The sequence below is a fragment of the Ambystoma mexicanum genome, chromosome 11 (genome assembly GCF_040938575.1).
Source record: "Ambystoma mexicanum isolate Mex_15411 chromosome 11, UKY_AmexF1_1, whole genome shotgun sequence".
NCBI lineage: Eukaryota > Metazoa > Chordata > Amphibia > Caudata > Ambystomatidae > Ambystoma > Ambystoma mexicanum.
Genome location: NC_090934.1, coordinates 642656728 through 642674592, shown reverse-complemented (window position 1 = coordinate 642674592; position 17865 = coordinate 642656728). Strand labels below are relative to the sequence as shown.

The following is a 17865-nucleotide window of genomic DNA, read 5'->3' as shown; positions in this document are numbered from 1 at the left end:
TGGGCCACTTCAGACCTGTTTGGCAGTTTGTTTCTCACACCACCTTCTGCCGAGTGTGGGTAATGCTTTTTTTCTTTTGGCTTTTTCACCCCGTTGTGGGATGTTCATCTTGCAGCCCAGTGTGGTCTTGCGGCCTGCTCAGATTTCGTTTTCTTGGTTTCTCCAGCCCTCCATGGGATGTTTGGTCTTGCAGCCCAGCATTGACATGTGGCCTGCTCAGCCTTAGTTTTCTCAGTTTCTTCCCCCCTTCCTGGGTTGTTTGGGATTGCAGCCCCATGGTGGACTTGCAATGTTCTCAGCACCTTCAGACCACTTGACATAAGGTCATGTACCTTTCCTCCATTGCCAAGGTCCGTCCAGAACTTCAGCATCTCTGGTCAAAACCGCTCAGTTCCTCAAATCTGGCATCAGAATGCATGGTTTTGTTGTTCTTGGTGGCTTCTCTGCACTGAGGCAGAGAGGCTTCAGAAGTCTCTTCAGCTGGATGGCTACACTCTGTTCATGGTACGGCTTGGCTATCTCCCTCTTCTGTGGTCGCCACCTCTCTAAGATCTCTGCATTACACCAGGGAGCAGGGTTCCAATGACTTTGCAGAATCTCCAGCCACCACTGTCCCGATGATGTTCTTTGCTCTGCTCTGTCTGTGATGGAGAGGCCTCAGCATTTCTCGCTCTCCAGCTGTCTCTATCTCATCTGCTGCTGGTTTGGCATATTTGGGTTCCTCCTTGAAAGGAAAGGGATGACATCATTGGTCCTGGTGCTTACAAGAACGCGGTAACAAACACAGGTTATATACAAAGCCATCCAACTTAAAGGGTCCCTGGATATACATATTCTGTTTAACCCCCATGTAACCACAAATCATTGAAGCTTTAGAAGTAAAGGGAGGTGGGATGGAATCTTTGTGTGTTCATTTATTATCCCCAGAGGATGTGTCACCCCCGTGGAATCCTGCTAGCCCTGTCCCCTAAAGAAGGTATTGCATAGTGGGCTCACATCCCTAGCCCCAAAGGGGGTAGATCCCTCTTGGGGAGAAGGGGCACATTCCCTGGATTCATCACATAATGGATAGTTTACCTTAGAGCTATTTGAAATGGTACATCCTGCTTCCAGCTCGCATATGCTACTCCAATGTGATTTAGCAGAACGTGCTGTAAAATGTCCACTCCTAGGAACATCACCCCATTGCAGAGTGCCCTAGAGCTTCTCCACACAAGTATCCTATCAGAGACGAAGCACTGGTACCGTTTACAGTGCCAGACTGGGTGGGTATTGTGAAAGCCCACTGAGTACTCCACTAACTTCTCCATGCAGTGACACATTCAAAATCCACATTCTCAATGCAATGTCCACATTAACTAAGCCACAGGAAACAGCACTTGGGCACATTTCCCAACTGACATAAAAAATCAAAATGCAACACCTCTTTAACTAAAGTATATATCACTATGCCAACCAATAAACCATATGGAAACACAAAAAGTTTCCACTGGGCACACATGTACCTCAAGTGCTCTCAATATTAACCACCTTAAAACATGCACACATACAGTGCCCAGGCACATTTGAACTGCATTAATCAAGCTATCTTGCATTTTCTCTTATCCCCACTAAAGAAACCTAGCCACCATCTCTCAGATCAAGGAGATAGGAAAGTGACATTGCAAATAAGGACTCCTGTTCGGTCAAGGAAGTCCCTAAGAACCTCTCTTGTATACAACCAATGCCATCCACCTCTCAGAGTAAACCATTGGATCAAGCTGATGTGTGTAATTGTACTATTTGCCCCAACATACACACTAAAGAGAAGTGCATCACACATACTGAGATATGAAAGAGAGGTGAATGATTAATAATGATCACTCCATGTTTAACACACCCGTAGACTGTAACAAGGAATAATGGGACGAGCAGTAGAGATTGCCCATACAAAAGATAGAAAGGACGTGACGTTTCCGCTGTGGAGGACCCAGGATTTGAATGTAAAAATGGAAAAGGCCTAAGAAAAATGAGTGAAGCCTGGGAAGTTTGAACCTGGGTAGGCTGGAAGCTGACAAGGACCTTGCGAGTAGCTGTAACCTAGAGGCACGGAAGACGACGACACCCGTGCCATGCAGGGGACTGGAACCACAAGGAAACGAGGAGTGAAGAGATGGTGGCGTGACCTGGAAAAAGGTGGCCTGGTCAATTCAATAAAAACTCTGATACCATTACCATTATGGCCCCGCAGGACCATGTGGAAGAAGTGAGAAGAAGAAGTACGAAAGCTGACCGTGGAGAAATATGGTGTGACACTAGCCCATCGATACAGAGGTAACAGAGAGGCAGTAGACCCAGAAAAGGGTACAGGCAATATAACCAATCTAATCATACTTGTCCCAGTGAACTTGCAAATATTTATAAGTGTGGGAATACCCACGGGACACAGCCTACTCATCCCAGTGAACATACAAATATTCACAAGAGTGAGAATCAATATGGGTCTCAGTCTACTTGTCCCAGTAGAAAGAGTGAGAAGAAACAAGGCGTACAGCCTATTCGTCCCAGTGAATGCACAAGAAACATTAATAGATATAATATCCCTGAAGGAAAGGAAGACCTTGAAGCCTGTGAAAGGTTCAACAGAAAGCCAGAACCAACAGCTAAACATAGTAGAAAGTACAACCCTCATTTTACAGAGGAAGTAAGAGTAAGAAAGCAAGATAAAGCTGAGATAAACCATTTTGCTTATAAAGGAATAAGTAACCAAAGGAACATACAGAGGCAAGGACAAACAAAAAGAAGCATTGAGTCCCACCAAAGTGTGGCTTAATACGAACTTTAAAAGGACAGTGCAAGCAATCATAGCCCAATGTGGCGACAACCCAAATATTGGGAGGAGAGGAAGTTCATATTTCAAAGAGCAGGGGATGCTGAGAGCCCGCAGAAGCCCTCAAGAAGAATTAAGGGAACTGGTCAAAGAAATAGCTCCAGGCTAAACTCGTTAATTAAGGCAGAAATACCTATCCAGAAGGGAATCATTCTCTGGATTTGCTTTTGCTCTTTTCACTTATCTGTAGGGCCAGGACAGGTTAGTTTTGAGATGGAGGGCAGACAATGTACTAATGTACTTCACTACTAACAACAAGCACACTTGTTAGTTTATTAGGAAGGGCTACCCATAGAGTGGGGATAGGTAGGCTCTTTTTGGTATTGTTGAATACATCATCTGTTGAAAATGACCAAAACTAGTCTACCACCTTCTTCGGACCTTCCACACAAATAAGTAAATACAAAATACAAACACGTCTTACCTTACTTGGCTGGAGTCCATAGTAAATAAGCCATACAGAAAAACAAATAGCCCAACAAAGGCTGCAGGGATCAACATTCCTGTATACCATCCCAACCAAGCGAAGTACAGGCCAATTTTTTCACCAAAATATCTCCTGTGGAATCAAATGAACAATATAATTGAACTAAAGCAGTCATTGACCAGAATACATTTGTAATCACATGAATACCTGGACTTCACTTATACAGCCCATACATAACATTAATTATGAATCTATAGTTCCTGTGCTTCATATTACGAAAATAAAAACTTGCCATTTATTATTATTTTTTTAACATTTGCTCTCAAATTAATGTGATTGTAATAGTCTCACTCCCAGCATTTTAGAGATATGCAGGCATGCAAACCATAGGGGTGTTGGCCTAGCATGTTTTCATTCAGTAGCATGATATGTGACTCTCTCTGTCCCAGATCCACTGTCTTTCAGAAGTTAATTTGAAATGTGGCATTAAGGTAACATTCTTTTAAAATTAAATATGTTCAGATTATAATATGCAAGCTTTTTATAATAGATATAAATAGGTATAGACGTGCCTTGGTGGACAATGATTTTCTCAACCATCTGTTCAAAGTTCCATCTTATTTTCAAATGTGGAAACACACACTGAATAGGTGAAATCCAGGTCACTTAAAGGAAACATAACAGTGCACTTTCTGGACAGCAGAAGTTAATTTTCATGACCGCTTACAGCAGGGGGAAGGCCTATTACAGAGTAATATATTAAATAAATCTCACCTAACAAAGAATGTCATTGCCAATGAAATATGATATGAAATAACAAAATAGATGTCAGTCTTTGACAAACGATAACACTGTGGTAAGGTAATGAAAAGCAGATCAGTGGTCAGGAAATGGCATTTCAGTGTGTCTATGAAATCAGCTGCCAAGGAGTGTGGAGAAAGATGGAATTTCACGCACGCCCCGTATTCATCCAATTGCCTTTTTTCACTATCTACACATCATTCATTTAGTTCCAACTCCACCTTTCAGCCCAAACCGAAAAAGAAAAATGGAGTAACTTTAACAGTGGCCCAACACACCTTCAACTGCATGACCATTTTGCAATATACACACAAAATGTCAATCTCATGAATTGTGGGGGGAACACCTTTACAAAACTGCAACTAAAGTACCAAAGCAAAAGGTCAGTTGTGTGGAGCAGGGATAACTGAATAGGTGGAAGAGAAACACGATGGAATGTATCAAATGTTTGGGATTGTGAGGAATTTCCACCTGTCAAAGTTGTAGAAGCCCTGGCATTGTTCATTTGTATTTACTAAGAAAATGATCCCATCTCCGAAACCGTAACCTGCCAAACAGATCCCCCTTTCAGAAAAACAACATGCAAAAAGCATAGTGTACAGCTTTGTCCTACTGGATTAGTACCCTGGTCTGCAGTGCCTGCTCTCCAGGGGCCCAGAGCAGGTTCAGAGGTCACAGGTGCCCTCTTGACAGCATTAGTGACTGCTAAGTCACTACACAGCACCGGCTGCATTTAATATATGCTCCACTGTTCAGAACACAATAGAGTTGCTATACTGGTGGCACATTAAACTGTACAAATAAGCCATACCTGAGTTTCAGGTGTGGTGGCTAGTGTCTATCATAGTTATCCAAGCTATGTCAAATTGACACCACACGTGTGTCATCCCTGTGAGCCTAGCTCATCTGTGGAAGGGTTTTGGTTATTCCCCCCAGCCTGCCTGTCTATGCTGCTCAAAGCAAGACTGTAGCCTTGAGGGCTGCCTCTCTTTGATAACTTATTCAGACTGGTAACACTCTAGGGCTTTGATGCTTTTGACAAGGGAAGGTTAAAAGATTGTGTTGGTAGAGGGAGCTCTGACCAGTTGGAGGAAGGTTCTTTCATCCTGTCTTCTCTATTTTTCTCTTGTCCTTTCTGTCCCCTCCACTTCCTTTATGGCCTAATACTTTGGGTGTGATGTCTGAAGGCAAAGTCCACTTGTTCCAGGAACAGGGATTGGATCCTTAAAGCAGGCTTGCTTTTGTCTAATAACCTGTACACCTGTGCTTTTAAACAAGGGGGTCTCTGACTACTTCTTTGAATCATCTCTGTACTCCAACCCGTCAACAAGATTTCGTTTGCACCCTGTTGTGAAAGTAATCCTTTCCAATGTCTTGCAGGTGCGAGGTGAAAACAGGAGTTGAAGGCAGAACCAGGTTCAGCTCCTAACCATCCCCTGGGAACACAGGGGGTGCCTTGCTGCTAGCGCTAGATCTGACTTTCTGCCAGCCACACTGACACCCGTGACCTCACTGTGCTGAAGGACTCATGCAGGAGTGTGCCATCCTCCACCGTATTCTAGAGCCTGACAACAGGGCTACTCTTGTCACTGAGACCCTGGAGTGGGACCCACCGTACCTGAGAGTCAAGACAGCCAGGATATTTGCACTTTCACTGTGAAACTGCTTTGAGTTGTGATTCTAGCAAGTTCAACCCTGTTCGAACCAACAGGACCACCTAGAGCTTCCTTTGGCATTCGCTGACCTTTGGACTGCAGTAACACATGTTCAAACAAAGAAACATTGCTGAACCTGCACTGCTCAAACCGCTTCTTCATCAATGAACGAGTCGATGATTGAACTGACCATGATATTCTTCCCAAACCACGACCTTCGAGCACATTATCATACTGACTTGCCTTGCACATCCTGAAATCGGCCCATCTGCCATCGAGCCTTGATCGTCAGACCAAACCTGGTTATCGAACTGCATTTCTCAATTTTTGATTCGTACTGCAGCATCATTCAGTTCAACTGCCACACAACATCTGTTTGCCACCGGACTACAGCAACCGCTGCGTTTTGAACTGAATCAAACAACCAAACAGCACAGAGAATCCTGCCAATGTCAAACCACCAAGGCACTGATCTTATTGCCCGATAACTGCCTCCCTGGTTAATTTTGGGCCCTAGAGTCTGGTGAGGTCAAGATCATATCCTTTTCAATGAACATTGTGTTTTATTGCCCCCCATTTCATATTACCCAGCGTACTGCATCTTGCAATCTAGCATATTATGAGTTATTATGAGATCAAGCTGCTGTTTGATCTCTCTGCGGCGTCCGACCGAGTCGACCACAAGACCCTCTGTAATCACCTAGACTCTGCAGTACACTTTTCACAAGAGGCGATAGGCTGGATCAAATCCTTCCTCGACAATAAAACTATGCGTGTCTTCTTGCCGCTAGCTGCTGCAGACCCCATACCCATCACCTGTGTTGTGCCATGTTGTGTATCACCCACCCTGTACAACATATTCACAAATCCCCTTTTTGATGATCTAGATGGCCTGGGTATCACCTACACTAACTATGCCGATGATATACACGTCCTCATCCCGTTGACGGGAGATTATAACAAGGATTTGGCCTTTGTGAACAGAGTTTACCTCATCATCCAGGCATGGATGGCATCCCACGGTCTATGCCTGAATGATGACAAAACAGAACTCCTCATTCTCGGCTCACCAGCCCACCTTACCAAATTAGGACAAAATAACTCCAACTTCATAATAGACAACAACAACATCAAAGTAGCTAAAGAGGTCAAAATCTTAGGCTTCTACCTGAATTCCACACTCACCTTCGCTAAACAGGTCAACTCCATGGCCTCATCCACCGCATACACCTGCAAGCTAATCAGAGCGGCCAAGCCCTTCCTATCCGCCTACAACTGCATTACTCTTGCAAGAGCCCTTGTCTTGTCCAAATTGGACTATTGCAACACCTTATACTTGGGCAGTAACAAATACATAATCAATAAAATACAGATCCTACAGAACAATGCTCTGAGAGTGGCCTTAAGCTTCCCCAAGAAAGCCCATATGTCCACCATAAAAGATCCAACAACTAGCTCTCCACAAAAGACAAAGTTCTCCTTAAAACTGCCTCCTTGACATATAAATGTCTCCATTCTATGGCCCCACAATACCTTACAGCTATATTCACCAGACAACACTCCAACCGCCCTACGAGATCTGGCAACGCAAATCTCCTACTGGTGCCCAGATTCAAATGCACCAAGACCGGAGGAAGTAGCTTCCCGGTCAAAGCCGCCCGATACGGGAACTCCCTTCCCCCGCCTCTGAGAGAAGACCTACCCTACACACGCTTCAGGTCCAATCTCATCCACTGGCTCAAGGAAAATGACCGCTGACAGGCACCCAATTCTGCCCTGATTGGCATCCCTGCATGCACTGTACATGTGTATATTACTCCTACTCCTATTTTCTATGGTGTCTCACTGTTGTGTAACTTGTATCCTACACTTGTAATTTATGTATAACTTGCCCTGATTAGCATCCCTGCATGCACTGTACATGTGTATATTACTCCTACTCCTATTTTCTATGGTGTCTCACTGTTGTGTAACTTGTTTCCTACACTTGTAATTTGTGTATAACTTGCCCTGATTAGCATCCCTGCATGCACTGTACATGTGTATGTTACCCCTACTCCTATTTTCTATGGTGTCTCACCATTGTGTAACTTGTATCCTACACTTGTAATTTATGTATAACTTGCCCTGATTAGCATGCCTGCACGCACTGTACCTATGTATATTACTCCTACTCCTATTTTCTATGGTGTCTCACAGTTGTGTAACTTGTATCCTATATTTGTAATTTATGTAAATTTCATGTTTGATCTCGCACTTCAATGTAACCAAAGCTGAACAACCCTCTTGATTTCTTTTGCACCCTGATACCCTTTGGTCTGGCACGCACTACAGATAAAACAAACATACAAACAAACAAGGGTGGGTTTTTAGAGTGTTTTCTATTTAGTTATTCTTCCATATGTTGGATTTCATCAAGTACATATATTTGTATAGCTCCCTGATTGGACATTCCTTTATGTTGCACTGTTATACTTTGCTGTTTGGGTTGCTATGATTCACATTCACACCCCTCTTGAGAGCACAGCTTTCGCCCGGCCCATGTTACCACAAAAGGCGAAGGAGATATTCCTCTAAACTGTGCCTCTTTTACCTTTATGATATGGTTTCCTCTTGGTTTGTAGAAGTGTGAGGTCTGAGTAGGTGCTTTAGGCTCTACTTATCCTTGTACACCTGCAGGGCAGAAATCCGTTTTTTTACAGGGTTGAATTAAAAAATAAAAGTGTGGTCACTACCAACATGGTTTTAGTTTTAGATCACATGTCCTGCATGCAAAAAGCAATAATTGGTATTGCAGTATTTAAGAATTGAGAATTCACCATATTTAAGAGGTTGAAATAAATAATGAAATATTCAGTTTCAGAAGTGTAATTGGAAATGCACCGATGAAAAGTAAGTAGTTGTGTGCATTATGTTTGCTGGGTGTCGATCAATTTAATGAATTTCTGGATTCGTTCTTCTGAATTTATTCAAGGATCAATTGTTCCTGTACACCAACTACTTCACAAAATATATATTTTTTTAAAATAATGTTTCTTCTCCCATCAAGAAAGTGCTCAAATAATGATAGTACTGATATTAAAAAAAGACATACCGAGCTATTAATGCAATATCACCCACCCCTGTGGCGATCCCCAAATACCCCTCTGCTCTATAACTTATCACATTTGCAATTCCAGAATTAATGATAATTTGCTTACCTTATTAAATCCAGGGGTTGGTATTTGTACCACATTCCCCATCGCGCCCATCGCTCATACAGTAAATGCCTGTGGTTCTGCGCGCCATGGGTTTTTATAGGATGTCTACTTTTATGACTACCCTGAAAGAGAGAAAACACATGATATTATGTGTTCTCAAGGGCACAACATTACTGTGGTTTACCATATTTCAAGACGGTGAACTGTTGTAGATGTGAAATTAAGGATGAGCACTGATGCCCACAAATGCATTCATGAAATCATTGCTTTACCCTCATCTGTACAGTGATAACATACTTTCAAAGTTTTTCAGCAAGCAAATATACAATGAAAACAAATCAGTTCATAAATTTCAATGAGTGGCTCTTGAAAGGAGTCACCAGTCATATTCTTAGGAACCAGGCGTGGAATCCTCTTTCAGGTGTACGTGGATCAGAGGGTGGGGTCAGAAGGCCCAGTGTGGATCTGTGCATATAGTGCTTCTATCCAATGCAAACGCACTTCACACTGACACACACTACTACTCCCACCTCAACTCTAGACTGGGAAATGAAGGTGTTCATTTGCAGCTGAACATGGGGATTTCTTTCTCACTGGTACCAGGTATTCTGGCTATGCCCTACAGTTGAGGGATGTGCCTTGGGAGACTCTGGTGAAAGAGGCACACAACCCACCATGTGAAGCGGTCCCCTAGGCTCACCTGTCCAACCATTGCCATGTGAGTATCACCTATTCTGCTAACACCAGTGACCCTTTGCCAGCTGGCAGAACATGGGCCATTGAATAGTGGGGAGACTGTAATGCCAAATCTCCAGTTGTCTGCAGACGTGCATCTTTAGGAGTGTGAAGTGGCTGCAAAAGTGAAAAAGGCAAAGTGGTTCACAGAGAGATGCAAGTCTTTGAGTATTGCTCAGGCACTCCTGCTGATCCTGTAAGCCTACAGTCCATAGGCCCATGTGGATCATGCAGGCAACACGTTGCCAGTTTGGGAGAGAAGGAAAACAGGGAGGAGACGGGCAGGGAAGCAGCAGCAACAGTCATTGTGGATCACACTGATTTGTTTTAACATTGGCTGGCACCGAAGAAATAGTCTTGGGTAGCGTTGCCAACGACTTGCTCCATTTGCTGATTAAGGGCCTGTAAGAAATCATAATTCCTTTGTCTAAGACCCAATCACAATGCAGGCTAACACATTACGCACAAAAGGAAGTTGTTAAACAATTAGGTGAGCTGTGGCCCATCCCACAGAGGGATACTTGAGAGCAGAGTCAATGGAAGATGCAGAGCCAGGGCGTAAGGAGTCGGAGGAGAGGCAGGGAATAGTGCTTGTCAATGCAGACAGGAGAAAGGCTGAAGAAATCTGGAAAAGAGCTCGAGGAGGCGAAAGGGGGCAGAGGAAGTCAAAGTTAACAGTCGATGTGAAGGAGATAGAAAGAGAAGGTCGAGAGTGAACTATCTGAAGTGTCAGACGAATGTGTGAGACAGGACTTTACAAAAGGAGTAGGAGATAGAGATGCGAGTCAAGGTGAAGGTGGTAGAAAGAAGTAGGTGAAGAGAGCGTGAAGACCAGAAGGGGGTCAGGCACAATCAAGACAGAATACAAGAGATGAGTGGAGGATCGGCAGTGCACTTAAAACACAAAACACTGTGTGTGAATCTTTAATGGAAGCTGGGTGTGGATGTAAACTAGGGAGAAAAACATGTGCAAGAGAAGGTGTAGTAAGAATTAAAAGTAGATGTCAAGGAAGGAAAAATAATCCTAACCAAGCATTTAAAGAGAGATGTAAAAGTGGAGGAAATCAAGACCGGTGCAGAGATAGATAAAAAAAGGAGTGCCAGTCTAGACCACGGTGGAACTTTGAGGAGAGTAGGATGGACGTGACCAAGAACGGGAGACAAGAGGAGAACATCAGAAGAGAAAATATTGTGGTGAAAGGCATCATGAAAGTGCTTTGGGAAATGCTCCTCTGCTCTGTTGGTGCCCGATTGCAAACTGTTTAGCTTTTTACACAAGTTTTCACTTCAAGTGTGCTGGAAAATGCATCATTTTAACCCATTATTTAAAAGGAAATACAGGGGGGCGAACCTCATGGGTCGGCTCTTGGTTGGTTCGTACTCCCTCGCTATGCTCGGTCACTGTTACATATCTGTGGCAAATATTTACGCTACTGCAATAAAAACATTCACCAGTCGATACTAGTGGCTGGTACATATGGGTGCCAGCCCAATGCACGGCCCCCATATTTCTATGCTGGGTGAAATGTTTAAGCTTTGCTCAAAAAGCAAACTTACATCTTTCACCTAGTGTTGTGTGTGGTGTTCCTTTGCAGCAACACGATCATCATGGGCTGGCATATTCTTGGTGGTTTAGACCGGTCCGGGGTGTGGCATGACCCCTGTTTTGCGGAGGAGCTTGGATGGGGCCCTCAGCATGGCTCACAAGGGACCCCCCCCCCAACATTTTGGGCTATGCCACTCATGATTAGTAAAATAACTGCTTTCATACAGTGTTTGAGCTGTGGTGTCTGCAATTTCACACCACTGTCGGTTTTGTAATTGGTTATTTATAACATGCTTAAGATCCAGAGGTTTCTAAGCGCGTAGCAGGGAACCAACCTGTGTTGCACTGTGTCATCTTGCTTCCAAATCGAGCACGTTACTCCTGAGCTATCCTCCCGGCCGGAAAGGAGGGAGTGACGTGGCAGGGGTAGAGTAGTTTGTCATTGTAATTGGTTAAACTAGGGTCATTGTAAACAAGGGGCAGGCAATCTTTTGCTCTCCAGGAGTTTTGGGCTACATCGTCAATCAGTTCTTACCATCATAGCCAATTGGGAGGTATCGTAGGAGTCGAGAGCTGCAAGTTGCTGAACCTGCTATAACCATAGCCCCCCTCACTGATATGAAGTGCTCAGGGGATGTGTCTAAAGAGGATGATGTGCGTTATTTAGTTTAGAGCCAGTCCATTCCTTAGGCGTGAATTTGAAAGAAGAAATACAGAGCATAACACATGAAAGATCGTAAACAATATGCTCTCAAGAGACTTAAGTACATTTTACTTCACTGATTGCATGGGACGACTTTGCCTTAAATGAGTTTCCTAGCTTACCAAGCAGGAGACTTACATTTCCATCTGGACGCTGATTTTACAGAACTAGAATAAGCGGTCCCCAAGAAAGACTGAAGGCAGCCAGATGCTTGCGGGATTAAGAGAGGCCTGGTTCGATATTAGAAAGCAATTTCGGTAGATATTGGATTTCGAGCAGAGAATGTAGCAAAAAGGGTGGGCAAACGCATTAAAGCGATCACGGTTCTAAAAGTAGCAGATTGACGAAGACCAGGCTTGTTTTATTAACATGCCAGATGCCGTATCATTAAAAGTCAGCCATACGTTTGATAAGTGAAACGTGAATGGAACTAAAATGTACATAAGAATACAGGGTGGCAATAGTGGGAATCTGCGACAATTAATAATTGATCCAACTGGACGTGTTGATAGATAGTGGTACATGAACCTCATCTGTTCACGGGTCATCACAATGGATGCTTGTGTTTACCATAAACAAAAAGCAAGTGGGATGAATTAAATCAATTAATGACATCGTGATCATCACCTCCAACATGTTTATGAAGTCATAATTGATGACAAACTAAACCTATACGTGAGTTTTTTTCAACATTCACGGTGTTGGGAGATTATTCCTTTTCCTCGGATGTTGTCTGTCACTCATGGTCACGTTGGGTGAATGTAAAATGACATGGGTTTCTAATGCTCAACTTTCCATTTGCATATTCACAACTGTTGCTCATTTATTTACAATGTGCCCTGGACCAACTTGAAGCAGCGAGTAGCAAGTGGACAGGGGACTTTCTATTGTACCACACTATATGGCCCCCTATTTGCACTACATGAAATGGTGGTGCATTTCTGCCCATGAGAAGAATGTGCTAACGTGCTAAGACACTCCTGAATACATTTCCAAAGGATTTCTGGCCACATGGAAAGGGGAGCGGAATAAGTGGCACCTGGTTGCTAAGCATGGGAGGAGGCTGTCCCACCACACACAGAGAGGCCCATTTTTGATTGACCCGTCACTTCAATGGAAGTCGTAAGGCTTCCAAAAGGCTTTTGACTCCAGGGCTCATTTTCATTCATGTGTATGGCGGAGAGGAGGAGCGGAACACAACTTGCATGTTTGCAGCCTCTCTTCATTTACACCACACAAATGCTTGAGACTTCTATGCAGGCGGACCCCATACAGATCCATTGCAAATGCCGCCAGCCTTGCTTGCAAGACAGGCAATGTTTACAATTACAAATACATACACGTTTTCTGACATTCTCGCGTGTCAGAGAAGATTTAATTTTAATTGTGAGCGCTGCTTGCCATGCGAGCATGGCAAATGGCGCTCAGAATCAAAAGTAAATGCTGCCTGGCATGGCAGCATGCCAGGAAGGGTTTGCTCACCTGGCACTGCTGAGAGCAAATGTGAAGGGCAAAAGGCAGTATACATGCTTATGCACGGCCTTTTCCCTTTACATTTGCACCCTGCAGTGCAAATGTCCAAAATGTTGCAGCGGCACCCTCTTACAGTGTAAACATAACGGGCCCACACCGTCAATCAGGGGGAACTCAGAATGAGCCTCAGCGTGTGCAGAGGCTAAATGCACGTCACTGCTCTGCAGGCAAGCACGGATTGTCATTAGACCTATTGATCAAATCAAATAAATAAATAAATAAGTGTGAGCTGCTGTTCGACCCAAGCGTAGCATGGAGCACCCCGGCACAGGGACTCATGCTTTCTTTGTGAGCTCTTCCAGAGCTGTAAGGGCTCAGCGCAGGTAGCGTAAGTGTGTAGATTAAGATGTTGAAAGGGCCGTAGATGTGTGGTTCCAGCAGCATGATTTTATGCTTAAACAGTGTAGACTAATTTATTTTGACAATATTTAAACTTTTCCGTTCTGGAATGTGACTGTCTTTCATCATGTCATCAACATCCATTGGCTGATTGGCAGCCGACATTTGATATTTCAGGGTGTGTGCAGGCCCGCTGTACTTTGCGTGGTGATGGGCCAGTCTAACTGAGCCGGGGCGGCGTCGGGCAGCAATAATTTCTTACCTTACAAAGGATCCCGCTAACTGAGCCACCTGTGTGGTGCACAGCGGACTCACCAGTTTCTAGGCAATACGTAGTAAAAACTGTTAGGTGTGCTCACTATAGTATTGGTGAACTACTAGTAAACTGACGTTTTAGTAAAGTAACTTCCAGGCCATAAAGCCCTTCTAGGGGGTACGGTGGGGAATGTATAATCTACGGCACTGGGCTGGGCCCAGTAGGTCAATCATATGGGCGTGGTAAAATAAAAATTCAAATTGTATTTTTGTTTCATCAATGACATACGAATGATTCCATTTCTTCCAGTCATCCAACACAGGGTCTCCCGGATGACCTGGCTGTGGCCATGTACCTCTTAGAGCAGAAGCTGCAGGCTCATATTAGGTTACTAAAAGGGATCCCCATTCTACCTCATGCCAGCGCTGAACAGGGTAGTCTGGAGATTCAGAGGATCAAGAGGTGCTCACTCAGGCTGAGCTCTTGCTGCCATGTCCATATTGGCGGCTAACCTGTTAGACAAACAAACAATATACATCACTACCTCCTGTCATGTCGTCATGTCTTGTATGTTTGTTCGTTTGTTAACAGTTTAGCAGTTAAAATCGGCCTGTTGGTAAAAGCGAAGTCTGAGCTCAGTAGCTGTAGGCCAACCGCTTCAGCCACGAGGATGAATGTTAAAAACACATTCAAACAACCCCTTGCTCTTAATGACATTTTTTTCAGTGGAGAGACCAAGTGCATGAACTGTGAAAGCACCGAGGACTTGACGACTACTGCTCATCCATCATGCAGAGATGCATGGCGGTGGTGGCATGAGGCATTTAGAGTTCGGACAGAGGCTGCAGGCAAAAAAGCTAAGTGTCTGGGGAGGAAGGATAGCTCAGGGGCAATGTGTTTGTCTTGGAAGCAAGGCAACGCAGTTCAACACAGTTTTGAATCCCTATTTCGTGCTTAGAAACCACTCGCTAGTATTAAGCGTGTTATAAATGAACAATAACATAAACTAACTAGACCCAATATCCATTTCCAGCTTGGACCTGGCTTTATGCTCTAGGCATTGTTGCCCAGGTGGAACAGATCTGCCTGTACCTCTCCAGAGTAATCCTCATTCGCATCTTTCATTGTGGGAGTACATATGGGCCCGACAAGACTTTGGGGTGATCCTGCTATAGGTTTCTTTGGGTGTTGCCACTTTCACGTCCCACATTACCAGGGCCTTCCCTCATCACTATAGTAGTCACATTCAAAAGAGTAGCCCTGATAGGGGCCTGGCTGTCTTGGTTATTCTCACTGCCCTCCACATTGTCTAATGTGGACAGCCTCTGTATTGGTGCCATAACTATCAAATGATGACAGCCCTTGTCACACTTTATCCCAACAAATCTGATGAATTGGGAACATTATTTGAATAGAAATCTATATCCCTAGAATGATTTTGGGATCACAGTCTATGGTGATCCGTACCTCTCACCGCAACCTTTGCTTGGGCTCCCACCACCCTAGTCAAGGCTGCCCTATCGCTTTTGATGATTCTCCAATGCCAGTAAAACTATTGTGGGTAAACTGTACTGTATTGATTTACCTCTTTTCTATAATTATGCTTAAAGGCCAAGACCATTTTTAACTATCTGCGTCCAGGAGTTTCTGAGGGACCAAAAGGTTTCTCCTGACTCTTCCCTTCCAATGGCCAACACCACAGATTCAACGCAATTACTGGTATCCTCTTGTCTCTTTCCCCCTTCCCTTGCTTCCCATTCTCTCCCCTCGCTTCACACCTCTCCCCCAGATATTACTGGTCTCTCCAATTACTTCTATCTCCACCCTTCAGCTCACCTCACCCCTTCACCATATCGTCTGGCCCCTGCTCACTACTCTCTCACTTTCATTTTCTCTTTCCACAGTCTCTGTCTACTCCGGTGCCAGTCTACCAACTCTCCTGCTCCCAAAGTTCCCCCTCCAGCAACACTACACCTACCTCTACTGTCTGCTACCCTTCAAACTCTCACTTCTATCTCTTTCTCACTGTCTCCCTCTCACCCACTCCGAAACACATACTTAAATTATGTCTCACAAACTTCTCTTAGCATCTCGACCTTTCACTCCCTCCTCGCTAGTCTCTTGGTCACCTTTTCCGATCCTGAGCACATCAGCGAGCTTCTAAACTGGCTGGGCATTTATAACACAGCCTACCCCATTCTTCATACCCTCTTGGCACTACATGGTCGTCCAGGTCACATGCGCTAAGCTTTGTTGGGTTCTCCTGCTTTTCCTTTCCAGTTTTCTCAGTCCTTGTTTAGTTTCCCCATTCACCTGGGGTCTGTCTCGGGTTGGTCGGATGGGTACTGATGTCTCCTTCCTTTCGGAAAGTGAACATTCCAGTCTATTCTGACTCCAGTGATGATTCCAATTGTATGGTTCAAGTTTTTCTTGTTGCCACCAGGTGCAATCTGGGAGTTGTGGTTCTGAAAAGATCAGAGAGCATTCTAGCGAGGAAAGAGGTTTGCATGAATTGTCAAACGCACAGTGGTATAAATTCCTTTACTATTTTTAAGCACTTTGGGAGTCATGGACTGGGGCCACTCCGACCTCCCTCCCACACTCTTGCGCTCTTCTGACAGGGTCATAAATGTGGCCCCGTCACATCTCATTTAGCCATACTGCCCACAGTTGTGCATCCATTCTGGAGATGTTTTCTTTTAGTGGCATGGCAATGTTCACCTGCATAGCCAACACAAGTAGTTTCTTATGTGTGCATACTGGCATATTTTGGCAGAACTAGCATGGACTTTTCTTTTTGTAGTAAAATTACTAGCATGGTGGGCAGAGCAAATATGAATATATTCTTGTATGTATTGAAACAGTCAGCATGATATCTTTGGGCACAGGCAGTATGTTTATTTTTGTTTTTTATATCCTGTCGTATATTGTAGACAAGGGTATCAGGAAAATGCATTGGAAAATACTCCTATGCAGTGGCAGTGAGTAGCCATCTTCCATTTGTTAACCTACAAAACTAACTGAAAACTGTGTGACTTCTTACACCATTTTTTCCACAGAAAATCTGCTGCAAAAACCACCATGTTTACTCCTTTTTACAAACATTTTCTTTGGGGCAGATCAACCCATATACTCATTGCTTGGTCCAGGCTCACTTGTTGCCTGTGTTCGCTCTGACATATTCATGGGGAAAATGTACAACCTTCCAATTAAGAAAATCACAAGATGCTATTGAGCAGAACAAGATTCAACTCTCAGGCACTGAATACATGCAGTTGCCTGAAAATGACCCAAGCACAAACAAGTCTCTTTTTTATGTTCTTAACATCTGAAGTGTTCCCACGTGGTGGTTGTCAATGGGGGGATACAGGAAATCAAGGTTATTAGTCACCAGGCAAGTGTTGTTCTTCAATTTCTCACAGAAATGTTCTTATATTGTTTTTAGAACAGGTTTCAATTGCAATTTGCCATGGTTAAGCTAAGATCGAATGGGGTAAATTGTAGGCAGAGCCGAGAATAGAAAGAAGTAAACCATGTATATTTAAATGTGAAAAATGAAGTACTTCAGACATTCAACATCGAGATAATAACACTCTGATTTAGAAGAAAAAACTACAAACAATAAAGCAACCCAGATAATTCCAATTGACAAAAGAAAAACTTGAACAGTGGTCTATGGTTTACCTTTGCATTATAAAACATGCTTGGGCATAAGTAAAAATATCAGTCTTCTAACTGTGGCGTACTAGAAAATAGACTCAGACGAGAAGACATATTCGGTTTACAATGTTTTTATTTAAC

General features: G+C 43.8%; 1 protein-coding gene across 1 annotated transcript in view; it reads right to left on the bottom strand.

Moving 5' to 3' along the window:
• The window catches only part of ANO3 (anoctamin 3), a 2087603-nt gene that overhangs the window by 1004657 nt on the left and 1065081 nt on the right, over positions 1 to 17865 (bottom strand). The window contains exons 10-11 of the mRNA XM_069623502.1: positions 8953 to 9074; positions 3294 to 3428 (exon numbers count right to left, since the gene is read on the bottom strand). Of these exons, the coding sequence (XP_069479603.1) occupies positions 3294 to 3428; positions 8953 to 9074 (257 nt within the window). The remainder of the gene's footprint in view (positions 1 to 3293; positions 3429 to 8952; positions 9075 to 17865) is intronic.